Here is a 15,321-nt window from a genome sequence, read left to right as displayed (position 1 = left end):
TGAGGTAAAAATACAACATTCTGATTGGAAGTTGCAAGATTAGGTAAGCAGGGGCTTTACAGTGATCAGTTGGAAACACGAATGTGGGCTCTTCACAATGATTGGTTGGAAACACATGTGGGCTATTTGGATCGGTTAGCTTAAGTACATGACTAAGGGAGGTTTTACTGGGTGGTCACAAGGATTATCCTGAGGGCTGCTGAGGGGTTTTCTGATAAGAGTGTTGTGTCTAGACCCTCCCTTAGGAACATGCTTCAGTTTAACCACTAAGAAAAACATTTACTTTGTCGTGTACTAAATCTAAATGTTTAATGGATGCAGGGAAAATAAGCAAAAGCTAAGACGAAGTTGAGGCTCAGATCTGGGCCAGTCATTCTCATACGAGTCAGGCACAATTAGGGAATACTCACACATTATTCAAAAAAAAAAGAATCCACTGTTGTCAAGTCAGTTTCAACTCATAGTGACCCATAGGGTTTCAAAGGCTGTAAATCTCTATGGAAGCAGAATGCCACATCTTTCTCCCGCAGAGCAGCTGGTGGTTTCATACCATCGACCTTTCAGTTAGCAGCCAATCGCTTTAACCACTGCACACATTATCAACTCATGTTATTTATGTGGAGGATTGCACTAGGCATAGGGGTTACAAAGACAAGTAAGACAAAAATTCCTGCCCCTGAGGAGCCAGTCTAGAGTGAGGAAGTGGGATAGGAACAGGGCTTCAGACTAGATTGTTCCAGTTCAAAACCATGCTGAGAATTTCTAATAAGTTCCCAGGCTATGCTAATGCTGCTGGTTAGGGACTATCTTAGTTATCTAGTGCTGCTATAACAGAAATACCACCAGTGGATGACTTTAACAAGCAGAAATGTATTCTCTCACAGTTTAGGAGGCTAGAAGTCCAAATTCAGGGCACCAACTCTAGAGGAAGGCATTCTTTCTCTGACAGCTGTGGAGGAAGGTCCTGTCTCTTTTCAGCATCTGTTGGCCCAGTGGTCCTTGGAGATCTCCATGTGTCTTGGCATCAATCTTCCCCTGGACCTAGGAGGTTCTCGGCACAGGGACCCTGGGTCCAAAGGACATGCTCTGCTCCTTGCTGTTCTTTCTTAGTGGTAGGAAGTCCCTTTCTCTCTGCTCATTTCTCTCTCCTTCATCTCTTGTAAGATAAAAGGTGATGCAGAGCACAACCCCAGGGAAACTCCCTTTACATCAGATCTGGGCTGTGACCTGAGTAAGGGTGTTGCATCCCATCCTAATCCCCTTTAACATAACCTAATCTTGGCTCTTTAATCACAGGCAAAACCAAAACCCGCTGCCAAGTCGATTCCGACTCATAGTGACCCTATAGGACACAGTAGAACTGCCCCATAGGGTTTCCAAGGAGCAGCTGGTGGATTCAACTGCTGACCTTTTGGTTAGCAGCTGAGCTCTTAAACACTGCACCACCAGGGCTCCTAACCACAGGCAGAGATTAGGATTTACAGCACATAAGACAATTAGATTACAAAATGGAGGGCAATCACACAGTACTGGGAATCATGGCCTACCCAGATTGACACATATTTTTGGGGGGCACAATTCAATCCATGACAGGGATCAATTCTGAGAGCCATTAGTAGAGCAGTGGTTTTCAAAATTTATTATACATGAGAATCACGTGGGGATCTTGTTAAACTGTAGATTCTGATTCAGTACATCAGGGGTGGAAATGCAAATTCTCAGCAGGAGTTTGAACCAGAACAAACCAGTTGGAAGCCTTGGATAGGAAAGAGAGAAGTACTCTTTGTCAAATATCTACTATGCATTAGGTTCTCTATTCTGGTTTTAAGATGAACACAACATAGTCCCAGTCATCAGGAAGTTCACAGTTTAATGGGAGGACAATCAAGAAAAATAACTTGTATGTTACAGTATAATAAATACCATGGAAAGATGCTGTGGGAGAAGAAAGAGAGGCACCTAATTTATCCAGGAAGGCTAGTGTAGCTTATTGACTTTTGAAGGCCAAATGGTAACTGAAGACCAGGTAGAAGATGGGTTTCACATGAGATAGGTCTTTGAAATGAGGTGAAACAATGTATTCAAATACATGAAGTTGAAGGAGAGCTTGGGACATTTGGGAAATGTTATCTACAGTGCCAGTTGTGCAAGGGTTCCAATACTGAGGTGCCTGGAATGCCTAGGTTGGCTGGCTCAGGTGTAGGCCCAACTCCATTTTGTGACTTCTGCTTCTGCGTTCCTGAGAATGTAACCTTAACTTCTTCATATGCATATGGCCTTGGGCCTCTTACTGAGTAGACCTAGCAGACTGACTTCTTCCCATTCATAGGCATATGAGCTTGGGCCTCTGGCTGGGTGGAACTAACAGACTTCTTCCCATCCATATGTATATGGCCTTGGGCTTCTGGCTGGGCAGAACAAGCGGGCCCTGGCCCCTGTCAGCCATCTTGTGACCCCCTTGCAAGCATATACTTCCACAGTTATGTGAGTATACCCAATCCCCTTAACCCATATATAGTTAACCAATCTCAACCAAAGACTTGCTTCAAGATACCCTGCCCTCCACTTTACTGATTGCTCACTACTAATCAGAATATTGTAAACTAATTTCCTAATTGAACCGTATCTTAGTTATCTAGTGCTGCTATAACAGAAATACCACAAGTGGATGGCTTTAACAAATAATCTTCACCTGGGTCTAGGAGCTTCTCAGCACCAGGACCCTGGGTCCAAAGGACACGGTCTACTCCCAGCTCTTCTTTTTTGGTGGTAAAGAGGTCCCCCTGCTTTCTGCTTGCTTCTCTCTTTTATATTTTGAAAGAGATTGACTCAGATACAACCTAATCCTGCAGATTACATCTTGCCTCATTATCACTGCCTCTAATCCTGCCTTATTAACATCATAGAGGTTAGGATTTACAACACATAGGATAAGTACATCAGATTACAAAATGGTGGACAGCCACACAATACTGGGAATCATGGCCTAATCAAGTTGATACAAATTTGGGGGGACACAAGTTAAATCCATAACAAACTCTATACCTATGCCTCTGTGACTGCAGGATGTCAGAGCCCTGGTTTTCACTTTGTGAGATCCAATATGTCTCCAGCTTGAGCTACCTTTTCTCTTAATAAATCTCTTTACTTTCATTTTAAACAGAGTATGTGTTCTCCCTTGACAACATACTTAGCATACCTGGCAGGATTCAAAGGTGTCTTAAATTTGGCAAATCCTGAGAAGTCAAAGACCAGAGACCAGCGCCTGTGTAAACCCTTTATGCTTATCCACCTCCACAGTCTCTCAGTAATCACTTGATGTAAGCCTTCTCAAATCAAGTGTCTGCTGTATTGCAAAGAAGGCTCTTTGAGAGATTTATTGTTAACTTTCTCTTTTTACATTCTTTTTTACTTCATGATTTGAACATTTTTGTGAGTCTGCCGTTGATATAAGATTGATATCTCTAGGGACACCTAAGGCTTTTATGTTCCCTTAAAGTTTGCATTTGCAGGTTACTTAGTAAAATGGGGAATGCCACACCAAAAGATCAAGCAGGGCCCCCTTTGAGGACTCCTGTGGCTTATATGGTTAAGCATTATGGCCCTGGTACTGTTTTGTACATTAGTCAGTGGCATGCAATTATGAAGGAAGATCCAGAGACTCAGTGGTTGTTGTGGACCTTGTTTGACCTAGGCAAATTCATTTTTCTACAGAAAATTAGAAAATAAAGGGTCATGATTAAAAAATGTTCAGTGGGACTCCTATTTTAATTGGTATATAGAGATCTCAAAAAGAAATCAGGATATTTGTCTTAGTTATTTAGTGCTGCTATAAGGGAAATAACACAAAAGGATGGCTTTAACAAACAGAGATTTATTCTTTCACAGTCAGGAGGCTAGAAATCTGAATTCAGGGTGCTAGCTCCAAGGGAAGGCTTTCTCTCTCTGTCGGCTATGGGGGAAGATCCTTGTCATCAATCTTTGCCTGGTCTAGGAGCTTCTCAGTGCAAGGACCCCGGGTCCAAAGGATGCGCTCTGCTACTGGCACTTCTTTCTTGGTGGTATGAGGTCCCCATGTCTCTCTGCTCACTTCTCTGTTTTATATCTCGAAAGAAATTGACTCAAGGTACAACTTAATCCTGTAGATTGAGGCCTGCCTCATTAACATAACTGCCTCTAATCCTGCCTCATTAATGTCATAGAGGTTAGTATTTACAACACATAGAATAATCACATCAGATAACAAATTGGTGGACAACCACAATACTGGGAATCATGGCCTAGTTAAGTTGAGACACATTTTTGGGGGGACACAATTCAATCTGTAACATTACACTCTTTGGCCCCCCAAAATTCATGTCCTTGCCACGTGTAAAATGTATTCACCCCATCATATCATCCCAAAATCTTAAATCAACTCTAAGTCTAAATTCCAAAAAATTCCTCTTATTCTGCGAAATCCAGAATACAGGTTATCTGCTTCCAAAGTACAATAGTGAAGCAGGCACAGGGTAGATGTTTCCAAATGGGAGAAATTGGAGGGAAAAAATTAATAATGGGCAGTAAGCAAGTTGAACTTACTTCTCATGGGGAGAGCCAATGTATGACTTTGAGCATATTCCACCTGAATTTAGAGAGCATGAACAGCTTTGATGCATTGAACACTAATGACTAGATGAGTTGTAGAATGACATAAAGGACATCATACATGAAGAAAACAAGAAGTCATTAAAAAGACAAGAAAGGAAAAAAGATGAAAATGGATGTCATAAGAGACTCTGAAACTTGTTCTTCAATGTAGAGTCGCTAAAGCAAAAGAAAGAAATGATGAAGTAAAAGAGCTGTACAAAAGATTTTAAAGTGTGGCTCAAGAAGACAAAGTATTATAATGAAATGTGCAAAGACCTGGAGGTATAAAACCAAAAGGGAAGAACACGCTCAGCATTTCTCAAGCTATAAGAACTAAAGAGAAAATTCAAGCCTTGAGTTGCAATATTGAAGGATTCTACGGGAAAACTGTTGAATGACGCAGGAAGCATCAAAAGAAGATGGAAGGAATACACAGAGTTAGTATACCAAAAAGAATTAGTTGACATTCAACATTTTAGGAGGTAGCATATGATCCAGAACCAATGGTATTGAAGGAAGAAGTCCAAGTCAAGCCTCCAGGAATTGACGGAATACCAATTGAGATGTTTTAACAAATGGATGCAGCACTGGAATTGCTCACTTGTCTATGCCAAGAAATTTGGAAGACAGCTACCTGGTCAACTGACTGAAAGAGAACCATATCTGTGCCCATTCCAAACAAAGGTGATCCAACAGAATGCAGAAATTATCAAACAAAATTAATATCACACACAAGTAAAATTTTGCTGAAGATCATTCAAAAGGAGTTGCAGCAGTGCATCAACAGAAAACTGCCAGAAATTCAAGCAGGATTCAGAAGAAGATGTGGAATGAGGGATATCATTGCTGATGTCAGATGGATTTTGGCTGAAAGCAGAGAATACCAGAAAGGTGTTTATTTGTATGTTATTGACTATGCAAAGGCATTAGACTGTGTGGATCATAACACATTATGGATTACATTGCAAACAATGGAAATTCCAGAACACTTAATTGTGCTCATGAGGAACCTGTGCTTGGACCAAGAGGCAGCCATTTGAACAGAACAAAGGGATACTGTTTGGTTTAAAATCAGGAAAGGTATGCATCAGGGTTGTATCCTTTCACTATACTTATTCAATCTGTATACTGAGCAAATAATCTGAGAAGCTGGACTATATGAAGAACACGGCATCAGGATTGGAGGAAGACTTGTTAACAACCTGCGACATGCAGATGACACAATCTTGCTTGCTGAAATTGAAGAGGACTCGAAACACTTACTGATGAAGATCAAAGACTGCAGCCTTCAGTATGGATTACACCTTAACATAAAGAAAACAAAATCCTCACAACTGGACCAATAAGCAACATCATGATAAATGGAGAAAAGATTGACGTTGTCAAGAATTTCATTTTATTTGGATCCACAGTCAATGATCATGGAATCAGCAGTCAAGAAGTCAAACGGCATATTGCATTGGGCAAATCTGCTGCAAAAGACCTCTTTAAAGTGTTAAAAAGCAAAGATGTCACTTTAAGGACTAACGTACACCTGTGTTTTCAGTCACCTCAAATGCATGCAAAAGCTGGACAATGAATAAGGGAGACTAAAAAAGAATTGATGTCTTTGAATTATGGTGTTGTTGAAGCATATTGAATATACTTGGAAGAAGTACAGCCAGAATGCTCCGTAGAAGCAAAGATACTGAAGATTAAATAACACTATTGTCTTAGTTATCTAGTGCTGCTGTAACAGAAATACTACAAGTGGATGGCTTTAACAAACGAAGATTTATTCTCACAGTCTAGGAGGCTAGAAGTCCAAATTCAGGGTGGCATCCCTAGGGGAAGGCTTTCTGTCTCTGTCGGCTCTGGGGAAGGTCCTTGTTATCAGTCTTTCCCTGGGTCTAGGAGTTTCTCAACCGAGGGACCCCAAGTCCAAAGGATGTGCTCTGCTCCCTGCTCTTCTTTCTTATTGGTATGAGGTCTTGCTCTTCTCTGCTTAATTCGCTCTTTTATATCTCAAAAGAAATTGACTCCAGATACAACTTAATCCTGTAGATTGAGTCTTGCTTCATTAACATAAATGCCTCTAATCCTGCCTCATTAAAATCATAGAGGTTAGGATTTACAACACATAGGGTAATTACATCAGATCACTAAATGGTGGACGACCACACAATATTGGGAATCATGGACTAGCCAAGTTGACATACATTTTTAGGGGACACCATTCCATACATAACATAAACACTCAATAAATACTTGTCTAGGGAATGAATGACTGAATGGCATTGGGAAGGGGAGGCTTCGGAGGATATATAACTCAAGAAAATAAGTGCTATAGTAGATATTGCAAATAGAAAGTTCTGTGATTGCAGAATAGTCTAGAAAATATTATTTATGAAATTTTGGCCTCTTGAGCAGTCACCACTTCGTCTACACTTAATATTAAATGACAAGATTTCATTTAGCTTACTTTGGACATGTTATTAGGAGGGACCAATCCCTGGAGAAGGACATCACGCTTGGTGAAGTAGAGGGTTAGCAAAAAAGAGGGAGACTGACACAGTGGCTGGAACAATAATCTTGAAGATACCTACTATTGTGAGGATGGCCCAGGACGGGGCAACGTTTCGTTCTGTTACACACAAAGTAGCTGTGAGTTGGAACCAACTTGACAGCAACTAACAACAACAATATTAAATGAAAGGAAATGATTACTCACATTGTGAACAATGGCCCATCTTTCTACTTTAAGTTATTTGTTAATAAGCTTCTGCTTGGCTTAGTCCTTGAGCAGGCTGCTGTATTTGCTCAGCTTTATGACATCCAGTGAAGTTTCTTGGATACGATGTAGAAGAGACGGGGGAGTAATCAGCCATACTTACAGATTTCAATTGTCACTAAGAATATAGATTTTAAGAAGTTTGTGTTAATGTTTGATTATGCAAATATATGTTCGTTTTAGAAAAATTAGAAAATATAGATAGAGACACAAAAAGAAATTTATCAATTAAAATGGTTCCAGAGATGCCTCTGTTAACAGTTTGGTGTATTATTTTCTAGATTTTTTTCTGAGCATATAATCTTCCTGCTTATTGGTTTAAAAAGTTTTTTATTTACAAAAAATGGAATCATCCTTTACATACTGTTTTATAACTTCCTTTTCTCACTTAACAATATATTATGATCATTTTTCAATGTCAATAAATATATCTCTGCAAGTGTAAATTTTAATGGCTGATTAGTATTCCTTTGTTTGAATGGATCATAATTTAATTAACTAATTGCCTTTGTTTGGATATTTTGATCGTATTCGTTTTTTTCTAGGAGCATTACTTTTTAAAAAAAGTGTCCCAGACTTCATTAAACCTTTAATGGAGGCATCAAAAAATGGAAATCATTAATGAAGTAAAAATATTTTAGTCATTTAAATCACATTCTTTTAAGAGGAAATGAATGACAGAGAGTGAAATGTGGCATTGTACAAATGAGTTTTGTAGCAGAAAGTATTTAAATGCCCTTCTGTAAAAGCACACAGAGAGTGGGCCAGGCTCAGGAGTATAGAACTTGAAGGCATTTGTTTCTGAATTACTTTCAAACTGAGGTCATAAACATATTAGCCAAATAGTTTCATTTTCTCAGGCAGATTTTTCAGCTGGTCTTATTTCACAGATAAACAAAGCTTTTTCTTCAAGCTCTACAAAGTAGGAAATTTTGATTCATTTTCTTAAGAGACTTTAGGCACTTGGAAACTCAAAAGGACAATAAGAATTATTTACACTGTTCACCCAATAATTACACCCCTAACCTTTCACTTTGTCCAAGTTAAATTATGTTCTTAGTATGTATGAAAAATAGTACAATATTAGAAATAATAAAGTAAGCCTTTTTATTTATGTACAGTTTTGTTTCATTACCTGAATTGAGCAGAATATTTTACATTTAAAGGCTTAGTCCCTCATTTAGAAAGTAAATGAATAAGTATTTTTTTCAAGTATTTTTTAATTTTACATGTATTTGAAATAATGAACATAATAAAATCAAATCATTATCTACTCCCTCTTTTAATTTTTTTCTTACATAGAGAAACCGCGTGATTTTGTCCCCCCTCCCCTAGGATCCTGTTTTATTAATAAATTTCTACATCATGCTTGGTGAAATAGAGGGTCAGTGAAAAAGAGGAAGACTCTCAATGAGATGAATTGACACAGTAGCTGAAACAGTGGGCTCAAACATAGCAATGATTGTGAGGATGGTGCAGGACCTGGCAGTGCTTCGTTCTGTTGTACGTAGCGTCACTATAAATTGGAATTGACTCGATGGCACCTAACAGCAACAACATAAGAAGGAAATTTAAACATAATCATTACTAAACTCCAAATTCAGGACAGTGGTGTTTACCTGTGGTAGGTAGGGAAGAGTATGCTCTCTGAAATTAGTAAAGCTGCTATCAATTAGATAAATTTTAAAGCAAACTGAAACAATTATAAGGAAAGTGTGCAAGTTTACTTTAAAAAGAAAGTAGGGCTGCTCAGACAAGCCTTTTTGTAATTTGATAAAGGTTAATTACACATACCTAAAGTATGGATCCCTAGTGACTCAGTGGTTAAGAGCTCGGCTATTCACCAAAAGTTTGGCATTCCAATCCATCAGCCGCTCCTTGGAAACCCTATGGGGCAGTTCTTCCCTGCCCTATAGGATCACTATTAGTCAGAATCGACTGGACGGCAATGGGTTTGATTTTCTGGGTTTTTTTTAAAAAGAAAGTATAAGGAGCCCTTCTGACGCAGTGGTTAAAGCACAAAAGTATAAGGAGCCCTTCTGACGCAGTGGTTAAAGCCCTTGGCTGCTAACTGGAAGGTCGGCGGTCAAACTCACCAGCCACTCCATGGGAGAAAGATGTGGCAGCCTGCTTCTGGAAAGATTTACAACCTCGGAAACCCTATGCGGCAGTTCTACTCTGTCCTTTAGAGTCATGATGAGTCGGAAACAACTCGAAGGTAATGAGTTTGGTTTTTGGTTTTAAAGAAAGCATAGGAGTCCTAGTGCTGTGGTGGTTAAGCACGTGGCTACTAACCGAAAGGTTGGCAGCAGAGGCGGATTAACCAGTAAAGACGGTATGCCTTGGCTTGCACTGAGCAAGGTACGCACAGGGTTAATTGTATTTACTTGCTAATCTGTGGTAAGCAGTTTCACCTGGGTTTCACCGCCTCTTTGACATGGTGGAGGACAGGTGAACTTGTGAATTGCGGATTGGTGGAAAGGCACAATTGGGCCTGTGCATACCTTCCTTATTGGGTAACCTGGCCCTGGTTGGCAGTTTGAAACCATCAGTGGCTCCATGGGAGAAAGATGTGGCAGTCTGCTTCTGTTAAAGATAAATAGCCTTGGAAACCCTATGGGGCAGTCCTACTCTGTCCTGTAGGATTGCTATGAGTCGAATTGACTTGATGGCAGTGGGTGGGTTTAGAAAGAAAGTATGGAGTCTCTAGGTGATGCAAAGGATTAATGCAATGAGCTACTAATCAAAAGATTGGTGGTTGGAGTCCACCTAGCGGTGCTTGGGAAGAAAGGCCTGGCAATCTATTTCTGAAAAATCAGCTATTGAAAACCTTTTTGGGCACTGTTCTACACTGACACGTATGGGGTCGCCATGCGTCGGAATCGACTTCACGACAACTAGATTAATGAAAGTATGTGAGCTGGGGGTGAGGTCTGTAGAATAGAAGTTTAGAAAAGGAGAGTCCTTGAAGCAAACTTTGAACAGTCCTTCCACATTTACTGAACTCATACTATATGGAGGGAGAAAAACCAAGGCTAAACAATTTTCCCAGGTAGTAAAGAGCCTATCTAAGAACAAATTCCACTACACCTTTTTGCTTCACTGAAAGTGTTGCAAGGCTCCATTCAATTAATTCATTTAGCAAATATTTATTAAATACCTTTTATGTGCAAGGCATTTTGTCAGAGGCAGTGTAGGGTATATGATGAATCAGACATTTGTGGAGTAGTGGAAAGAGATGTACTTTTTTTTTAAAATATATTTTTATTGTACTTTAGATGAAGGTTTACAGAACAAATAGTTTCTCATTAAACAGTACACATACTGTTTTATGACATTGGTTAGCAACCCCATGACATGTCAACACTTTTCCTTCTCGACCTTGAGGACCTTTTTTTGGTGAAAATATGCATAGCCAAAGTTATACCATTTCAAAAGTTTCTACATGTGTGATTCAGTGACATCAATTACATTCTTCCAGTTGTGCTGCTATTCTGACTATCCTTTTCCAAATTATTCCATCACCATTATCTTCAATTCACTGCCCGCTAGGCTTCCCATCAAACTTTCTGAGCTGCTGTTGTCAATTTGATCTCACATAGATAATTCTCTTTTTTTGGTACCTTAGATGAAGGTTTACAGAACAAATAGTTTCTCATTAAACAGTACACATACTGTTTTATGACATTGGTTAGCAACCCCATGACATGTCAACACTTTTCCTTCTCAACCTTGGGCTCCATTTCACCAGCTTTCTTGTCCCTCCTGCCTGCCAGTCCTTGTCCCTGCACTGCTGTGCCTCATTAGTCCCACTGTGTTTTATGAGGCTGTCCAATCCCCTGGTGAATGGTGAACTTCAGGAGTGACTTCACCATTGAGCTAAAACGGTGGCCGGGGGCCATACTCTTGGGGTTTCTCCAGTCTGTCAGGCCAGTAAATCTGGTCTTCTTTTTGTGAGTTAGAATTTTGTTCTACATCAAAAGAGATGTACTTTGACATAATATAAACTAGTGTGAATCCCAACTTTTTCAATAAATTATTCTTTTAACTGCAGTTTTTAAGTCAGTAAAATGAAGCTGTTTAAAAAACAAAAATAAGAAAGGAAATGTGTCTCTTAGCACACAAGAGGTACTCAATAAAGTTAGTTTTCCTCTGCCCAGTTCCACTTGGAAAAGTTTGTTAGAAGTGATCAGGTAGGTCTTTATGGAATGGAGGAGGTTGTGATTGATTTGGGTCATGAAGGATGAGTTCTTGATTTGGACTGGTTTTGGAGTGGAAAACAGGAAAGAGTGAAAAGTATATCCTGTCAATTAGAGTTTACAGAGAAGGAGAAACCTAGGGGCTGTGAATGTCGCATTGTCTGCCAACTTGCAAAATCTCCTTCAGCATAGTCTGTTCCTAAAAAACACACTATTATGACAGTAGCTTAATATTGAGGTATCTTCTCTGACTAGATCACTAAAGGGCAAGATTTTCCCAACTGGATTGTAGTACTGATTCATTCTTGGGAGGTTGGCAGTGGTTAAGAGCTCGGTTGCTAACCAGCTGCTAAGCAAAAGGTCAGCAGTTCCATCCACCAGCCGCTCCTTGGAAACCATGAGGGAGTTCTACTTTGTCCTACAGGACTTGATGGCAACTTGGGTTTGGTGTTTTGTTGTTGTTGATTCATTCAACAAACATTCCTGACTTACTCAATGAATACCTAGGATTTCATTTAAGATCTAAGTGGTAGAACCTGAGAATGTAGGTATCAAAAAGCAGTCTCCTAGATTTCAAGGAGATAGCCATACTTACAATTTTATTAAGATTAGAGGGGATAATCTATAGCAGTACCGTAGAAGAAAAGATTTTCCTTTGTGGCAGTTCACCTCTAAAATTATCTAAAATAGGCACACTTTACAGACTATAAATTGATACATCATTCTTAAACATTTTACAGTCAATTGTAAAACTAACTTAGCGACGTTCTAGCGTTTAAAGCCCGCAGAAAAACACTGATAGCTTATTTAATTACCCTTCTCCAAAATCAGTCCTCAACATTTTTTCCCAAAAAAGTAGAAGCGTTGGGAAAGTCCAGTCCCAATTTTTCAAGGAACACACAACCCCGCACATCAAAGAGAGAAGCCTGGATGCCGCAGTTTCCCAAATGCAGTTAGCCCCTCCCACGTGTTAGGGTTTTGGCACCTCGCCCCTCCTCCCTCCCGATTCCGGGGAAGATTCTAAAGCTCTCTGGAGCCGTCCCTAGTGACGTCACGAACGCGATTCCTCTCCGTGGCCAATTAGATGGTCGGATTCCGGGGAAAGCCCGAGGCGGCGGCGGCAATCTGGGCGCGTGCGCGAGGTCTCCGCGTGGCTATATAAACATGGCCGGCGTGGTCGCGCGGCAGTGCTGTGCCGAGTGCTCGTAAGAGGGGTTTGGGGCGCTGTAGTTTTGAAGTTTCTGGCGAGGGAACCGTGGGCTAGAGTTAGGCTCGGAGGTGGGAGCAGAAGTGACGCCCTTCCGGGAGTCGCGCGGCGGGGCTCAGCTGCAGCAGGAGCGGTGGCTGAGGCGCGGGGCTGAATCGGCGCACGTGTGAGCTCCGCTGAGGAAGCGGCGAGCGTCGGAGCAGGTGTTGCTGCCCGCGTGTCCGTGCGAGTTTGGAGCCGCCACCTCTAGGGGAGCAAGGTCCAGGACGCGCGGGTCCTGCTGCCCAGCTAGCGTGCGTCCCTAACTTCTCCGTCGCGGCCCCTGCGCCTCTCCCTAGAGATGCTGTGGAGCCGGAACTGCACTGGAGTCGGCTGCTGCTTGCAAAGCCTCTCCTCGTCTCTGCTCCCGGATTGGAGGACCCGCTGCTGCCGCTGAGGCATCTGGGGGGATGCCCGCGGGCCTCTCAGAGCCGGCCGGTGCCGCTCCCCCGGCTGGTGTGAACGCCTCCGCGACGGTGACCGTGGCCCCTACCGGGACTCTGCCGGTTCGGATCGAGAACGCTCAGGTGGCCCTGGGCGCCGCGACCAAGGCTTCTGTCACTGTCTGCACGGGGTCATCGGCGTCCCAGCCCCTGCTGAAGGCGGCCCCCATGGGGACCCTGGTGACCAAAGTGGCTTCTGTCAGTGCTGTTCCTAAACTAAGCAGCGGCCCTAGGCTGCCGGCCCCTCAGATGGTCGCCGCCGCTAAAGCCCCCAACACAACAATCTTGTTGCCTGCTAATTTCCAGCTTCCTCCAGGTATGTGAATCAGTCTTTCTAGTCTTATCCATTGGTCCAGCCAGCGGTGACCCGGGAAACGTCGCAGCCCTGGATTGCTCGTACTTGCTGGTCGCCACAAAAACTCATCCAGAGAACGGTTAAGCTTTTTATAATCTTGACTTTGCAAGGAGCTTGAAGGAAGCAACCTATTGGGCAGCGACTTGGCTTTGCAGTTAAAAGAGCCTTTATAAGTCCTCACTGTATAATTTCTCTTTTCGTAATTTTGGAGTCTTTTCACCTAAGTGACTCGGTACAGTATATCCAGGAGAGCCTTTGAGGTTATTTTTAAGTTTATTGGTTTCATGTGGAGAAAGGAGCAGTTTATATTTCCACATGCTTAGATTACGATGCAAAAAAAAAAAGTGTATTTAAAAGGTTCTTGTGTGTTAAAACTGAAAGAGGATTTTAAATTTAAGCAAGCCAGAATAAATGTACTGCTTTCCTGTCCCAGAAACAAATAATGCTGCTTCCTACACAGTCTTCAGGTGTGTAACGATTGTAACTCTCACTTGTTCTCAGAGGGAACAAGTGCCAGAGTTGACAGATTAGAGGGAGGCGATTGTTATATTTGACTTGATATTTAAATACGACAGTTAATGAGTCTTTGATTATTTTTTATCCTGGTGTTTTCTCTGTTAGGCTGTTTTACATGATTTACAGAAAAGTTTTGCTTTGTGATGATTTACATACTGTAATGATAACTGAATGCTCCTACCTTCTTTTCTTCCTCATAAAGTCTCTTGAAATGTTAGTGTCTGTTGGGGAGAGGGGCACATTGCACAGTCTTCTGTGACATAAACTTCTCGTGTAGTTATATTGTCTTCTATTAATTTTGCTTAGCAGTAGTTGAAACTCTGACCTGCAAAGATGGTAAAAAACTGAAAGTATTGATTTAAAAGCTAAGTATCCGGTAGCATGATGATAGGGGCTCTTTTGTAGCTAATGAGTTTGGTCATGAATAATTGTGGAAAGATTATGTTCTTTGAGGTGTCATCTGTTTTGTACAGGGAGGCTGCTTGCATACACAATGTTCATACACTTGTTAAGGCTGTGCACCACTGGATACGTTACTTGCAAGTTCTAAATTGTCATACTGCATACACTCTTAGAAAGTAGTCAGGAGTGTGTTTGGATGAAATTACCTTCAAAATTGTTAAAAAAAAAATTTCTGTCTACTCATTGAAGTTTGTTTAGATTTAAAAAAGTTATTTGTATTGTGTTTTAGGTGGAAGTTTACAGGGCAAATTAGTTTCTCATTAAACAATACATATACTGTTTTGTGACATTGGTTGCCAACCTTGCAATGTGTCAGCACTCTCCTCTTCTTGACCTCAGGTTCCCCATTTCCATTCGTCCAGCTTTCCTGTCCCCTTCTGCCTTCTCGTCCTTGCCCCTGGGCTAGTATGCCCATTTAGTCTCGTGTACATGTTTGAACTGCATGTGTTATTGTTTGTTTTATAGGCCTCTCTAATCTTTGGTTCAAGGGTGAACCTCAGGAGTGACTTCAAAAATGGTGTCCGGGGGTCATACTCTCGGGGTTTCACCAGTCTCCGTCAGGCCTGTAAATCTGGTCTTTGAGAGTTAGAATTTTGTTCTCCATTTTTCTTCTGCTCTGTCCAGGAAAAAAAGTTATTTAGAACTGTCAAGACTGAAAACTTGCTGATAAGTGGTAATTGATAATTTATTGAGGGCTTACA

The 15,321-nt window shown here is 41.2% G+C and overlaps 1 protein-coding gene across 1 annotated transcript in view; it reads left to right on the top strand.

The window, feature by feature from the left end:
• Positions 1-12,745: 12,745 nt before the first annotated feature.
• The window catches only part of TAF4B (TATA-box binding protein associated factor 4b), a 170,959-nt gene continuing 168,383 nt past the window's right edge, over positions 12,746-15,321 (top strand). The window contains exon 1 of the mRNA XM_023741858.1: positions 12,746-13,603. Coding sequence (XP_023597626.1) covers positions 13,255-13,603 — 349 coding nt within the window. The 5' untranslated portion in view covers positions 12,746-13,254. The remainder of the gene's footprint in view (positions 13,604-15,321) is intronic.

The sequence above is a fragment of the Trichechus manatus genome, unplaced genomic scaffold (assembly GCF_000243295.1).
Source record: "Trichechus manatus latirostris isolate Lorelei unplaced genomic scaffold, TriManLat1.0 scaffold00193, whole genome shotgun sequence".
Classification (NCBI taxonomy): Eukaryota; Metazoa; Chordata; class Mammalia; order Sirenia; family Trichechidae; genus Trichechus; species Trichechus manatus.
Note: the sequence above shows the minus strand (reverse complement) of the source record. Positions and strands in the feature narration are given on the sequence as shown.